Source organism: Micropterus dolomieu, unplaced genomic scaffold (assembly GCF_021292245.1).
Source record: "Micropterus dolomieu isolate WLL.071019.BEF.003 ecotype Adirondacks unplaced genomic scaffold, ASM2129224v1 contig_2285, whole genome shotgun sequence".
Lineage (NCBI taxonomy): Eukaryota > Metazoa > Chordata > Actinopteri > Centrarchiformes > Centrarchidae > Micropterus > Micropterus dolomieu.
In genome coordinates this window covers 1-4,910 of record NW_025731275.1, presented here as the reverse complement: position 1 = coordinate 4,910, position 4,910 = coordinate 1, and the positions used below count along the sequence as shown (strand labels likewise).

The 4,910-nt window shown below is 43.9% G+C and overlaps 1 protein-coding gene across 2 annotated transcripts; it reads left to right on the top strand.

Annotated features, from left to right (window-relative positions):
- Window positions 1–1,346: 1,346 nt before the first annotated feature.
- On the top strand, window positions 1,347–3,489 carry LOC123964409 (bromodomain-containing protein 1-like). Of its 2 annotated transcripts, XM_046041396.1 has the most exons (3): window positions 1,351–1,365; window positions 1,787–1,882; window positions 2,028–3,488. In XM_046041396.1, the coding sequence occupies exon 3, from the start codon at window positions 2,053–2,055 to the stop codon at window positions 3,415–3,417; it is 1,365 nt and encodes a 454-aa protein (XP_045897352.1). In that variant the 5' UTR covers window positions 1,351–1,365; window positions 1,787–1,882; window positions 2,028–2,052; the 3' UTR covers window positions 3,418–3,488. The 2 variants fall into 2 exon arrangements, with proteins under 2 accessions (XP_045897353.1, XP_045897352.1); XM_046041397.1 differs by lacking the exon at window positions 1,787–1,882 and having other exon boundaries at window positions 1,347–1,365; window positions 2,028–3,489.
- Window positions 3,490–4,910: the final 1,421 nt, after the last annotated feature.

The following is a 4,910-nucleotide window of genomic DNA, read 5'->3' as shown; positions in this document are numbered from 1 at the left end:
CGGTCTGTTTCCGCCCCCCTTGTACTGAAACTTCATTCAGCAGCCAACTGTAAGCAGCATGTTGATCTCATAAATTAAAGCTGCACAAACAAACTGGTGTTGTACATTTAACGTTAATAAAGCCTGCCAACTTCATTTCCCACGTGTGCTTGTGAGGGCGCAAATGTTAAGTTGCATGCAGTTTTATTTGCATTTGCACCACAGAGGAGGGTCAGAATCAACTGTATTGGCCAATCATGTTTACACGTCAAATCTCAAAACATTGATACACACACTGCAGAGAACAAGTGTAACGTTACAGGAGGATTCACACCTAAGCAGATAGGGCTGAAGTAGGCCTAAGTAATAAAACAATAATGATAATTAACGCAATATAAATTTCATCAATAACAAATGTTCAATATATTTGATGATAAATGATTTAATTCACTTGAATCACAAATAAACTATCTCTTAATCTTTCTGTTAAGATATTTATTTTGTTGTGGAAAAGGGACTGAAAAAAGATTTCCAAATATTTTTTGAAAATATTAAAAAAAATATTTTGTTGTTGTTTTGAATGTTCTACCTCAAATTTGTGAAGTGATCCACTGACCTAAAGAAAAGTTTAAAACCAAAATAAACCATCTGGTTTCTTCAACTTTCACTCAGGAGCAAAAATCAGCCTTTAAACTTTGAAAGAAATAATGATTTATCCTCATAATTATCGATATCAAATGATATGAAATGTTTTTATCGTGAAGATATTTTTGGCTTTATTGCCCAGCCCTAAGTTTAAGTTATTTTTGTAAAATCATATAGTCCAGCAACATTTGATTGGTCGAGTAATTGCTAAAATAATGTTATAAGCAAAATTCCAGACATTCTTTAGGTTCAGGACCAAGTATTTGCTGGTTTTCTTTATCCCCTACCAGAGTTATCGGAATGTCTTTTGGTTTTGGAGTGTTGATCAGACGGTTTCCTGACATTTTTATTTATCAAAATAAGTTAATCAAGAGCACAATCAATAGAGTAATTTAATAAAAAAAACTTTATGTATAGATAAAAAAAGATTAGTAGATCTGAATGCGCAATTGAGAAAAATTGTCAACTATTATGATGATGATTAGCTAAATCATTCAAATCATTGTAAATATGAAAAAAAAACATGTCAAACATTTCACATTTCCACCTTCTCAAATGCAAGGATTTTGATACTTGAGTCAACACTCACATTATTGATATTTAATACCAAACCAAGCCCTATTATGAGCTGGGGAAAAAAAACCCAGACAGTTCTAGACTTGTTACAGTTGTTTTTGTACAAATCACTTGACAAAAGGTCCCACGCTCACCTGGTGAACCTCTTACAGAAAGGTGCTGAAGGTGAGCTGTGTGATTTTCTTTTTAATAGTTTTGTATGTTGTTTAGGGCTGGGTGTCAAACCTCAATGCTTTATGAATACAGACTGAAATTTGTCTGTTGCCTCTAGTATCAAAGGTTTACTATAAAAGTGTCGACAGATTCTGAGTCTTGTTGACATTCTTTGATCAAATAGTTCCTGATTTTTAAACAATGAAACTCTTATTGGAAGTAGTTTTGATGTCAGTACAAAATTGTGTTGCAGGAAAACCGTGAGTTGTGTATATATATAGAAGTGTTAGAGGCAGCTCATAGAAATACTCAACAATCCTTTAAATCGGATCCACAGCACTAGTAATTAAAACACTAACTAAAAGTAGTCACTCACAGAGATTTAAAGTTGTGGATTGTATTTCTACATGTTTTTCTGGTCCTCTGATTAAAGACTGGAAGAGGTGTTGACATCCTTGTGGAAACACATTTACTGCCTGACATTCTTCTCGTAAGGCGCCATTGAGGGTTAAGGCTGTTAATCATCAATGTAGGTTCTGTTAGATCCAACACACACACACTTCGTCTGATGGTTGTTGTGTCACAAGGTTAATGTCATGAAAAAGTGTTGCTGTTCAGCTGTTGCTTCCACATCGCATCTGTGAATCATTGACATTGTTGTTTTATCTGTCCAGCTTTTAGGGTCTTTACGGCCTCAAAATGAAGAAGAAAAGCAGACATCACCGCTCGGCGGTGCTGAAGAGGGACTCCTCTCCCATCAAGCCGTCGGCCAACAGGGAGACACTGACATATGCACAGGCTCAGCGAATAGTGGAGCTGGAGGTGGACGGCCGCGTGCACCGGCTCAGCATCTATGACAAGCTGGATGTCATCACCGACGACGACCCCACGGCTCAGGAGATCATGGAGTGTAACAGCAACAAGGAGAACAATGAGAAGCCCCAGCAGGTCCTGGTGCGCTCTGTGCGCCTCAAAAACAACCAGCAGAAGAAGAATGCGGCGCTCACAGCCTCGCATGGCGCCATCAGCACGCACGGCACTGCCAGTGGTCTGCTGGAGGCAAAGGTTAGAACGGTTGAATACAATCTGCCGGTGGTGCCAAAGAGGCCGGCAGCATATTACAAATACACAGAGAGGACAGCAGAGGAGCTGGACGAGGAGGTGGAGTACGACATGGATGAGGAGGACTACGCCTGGCTGGAGCTAATCAACGAGAAGAGGAAGAGCGAGGGCATTAGCCAGGTGTCGCACAACCTGTTCGAGTTCCTCATGGACCGCTTCGAGAAGGAGTCTTTTTCAACCACGCAGGGTCAGAGTGACCTACAATCGCTGGTGGACGAGGACGCCGTCTGCTGCATCTGCATGGATGGAGATGGAGCCGACAGTAATGTCATCCTCTTCTGCGACTCCTGCAACATTGCTGTGCACCAGGAGTGCTACGGCGTGCCATACATTCCTGAGGGCCAGTGGCTGTGCCGTCACTGCCTGCAGTGCCCGTCACGGCCCGCTGATTGCGTCTTCTGTCCTAACCGAGGTGGAGCCCTGAAGAAGACTGATGACGACCGCTGGGGCCATGTAGCTTGTGCCCTGTGGGTGCCTGAGGTTGGCTTCTCTGACACGGTTTTCATCGAGCCCATCGATGGTGTCCGCAATATCCCGCCAGCGCGCTGGAAGCTCACCTGTTACCTCTGTAAAGAGAAAGGTGCAGGAGCATGCATCCAGTGCGATAAGATCAACTGTTACACTGCCTTCCACGTCAGCTGCGCCCAGAAGGCCGGCCTCTACATGAAAATGGAGCCGGTCAAGGAGGTGACGGCGTCCGGCTCCACAAGCTTCTCTGTGAAAAAGACCGCCTACTGCTGCAGCCACACACCTGTAGGCTGCGACCGCCGACCGCTCAACATCTACGAGGAATCGCACCCGAAAAACGGAGCCTGTCAAAAGAGGACTGAGAAGAGGGGGAAGGCCCGGACCAAGGGTTGGCAGAAGAAGAAGAGTAAGAGAGCGGAGCCAGAACCTGAGACTCCCACCAACTCGGGGCCCAGTATCACTGCTTCAAGGTAGGCAGGCAACCAGGACTCCGAGAAAGCATCTCACATTAATAATTAATAAATAATCGATACAACTCTGTTCTTCTCTGTTGAACTTCAACTAAACAATAATTAATGATCTGGTGAACAATTTTTCCCCCCAATGTCCTGATATAATATTACTGCAGTTTAGTGCATGCAAATGGTCCCCACACGCTGCTCAGTTCCTAGTCTGATCGAGACCCTAAGTCCAGTTCAGTGGCGGTTTCAACAGGCCTGTTATTGATCAGGTCCCTTTAAAGGTTCTGTGTGTAATATTTCTATCGATAGAAATGCAATATAAGATCCATAACTATGTTTTCAGTGGTGTGTTAAGAACTTACATAATAAACCGTTATGATTTTATTACCTTAGAATGAGCCATTTATTTCTCCATAACTGTGGGCTCCCCCTTCCATGGACGTCGCCATGTTGTGTCGTCATGTTTCTACAGTAGCTAAAAACAGACAAACAGGGTACAGAGCGCGTTTCGTCACTACGTTCTTCTTGTTCTACTTCTGGTAGAATTCAGGCAGCGTAGACACTCGTCACTATGTTGATTACGTACGTCAGAAGAAAAAGAGGTAGTAGTAATAATATACTGCAGGGGTGCATCGGAGAAATATTTTCAGCCGTTAGATGGTGGATGAGAATATAAGCCATAACATTGACTTGTAGCAACATGTTGTTTGGTTAGCTCAGTTGGGAAGGCACAGGACTCTCAACCCAACGATTGAGGGTTCTTTTTTTCTCTCTCTCTCTCTTCAACAAATGGATTCTGCAGCGAATGTTTGTCAGATCACGGCATGTGCTGCGCTGTTTTTGTTTCGGTGTTTGATCCGCATCCATCAACGCATTTACAATTCCCCAACATTTATGGTGCTTTCAGACCAAAAGCGAAGCGACGCGAAGGGGGCGGGGAGTTCACATACAAAGTCAATGCAAAGATCGCATAGAGCCGCGATTTCCTGTCGGGCGGCACGAAGCGACACGAACTGGGCGGTGCCGGCGACGCGAAGGCACAACGTGAAGGAATTGACAAAGTGAGTTGAATATTTTCAACTCAAGCGAGAAATGACGCCGAGTCGCGATAGCCTATCGTCACCGGCAGCTTCAGAGCGTTGTGTGGAGACGGCCAGGCAGAGCGGGCGATTGAAAATCTGCTGGCCGGCTGAGAGCTGCTAAACTTGAGCTAGAGGAGCAGGGAGCTCCAGCTTTTGGACAAATAAACACCCATGGTCGGACTGGATTCTGCTCTGACAACTACGCCGTTTGATCGAGGGAGGAGCTCGGAGTAAACTGCATTTTATTAAATTATGAGATTACAACGTGGATTTATCTTCACTCGAGCTTCTCAGCAGCCAGATTCCGTGCACATCCGGTTCCAGTGTTGTTAGCGTCGTTTGGCACTACTTCATATTTATATAAAAACTGGACATTGCTGGGAGAAAAGAAAGCGAGGAGGTTGAACTACCTGGTGAGTTCAGA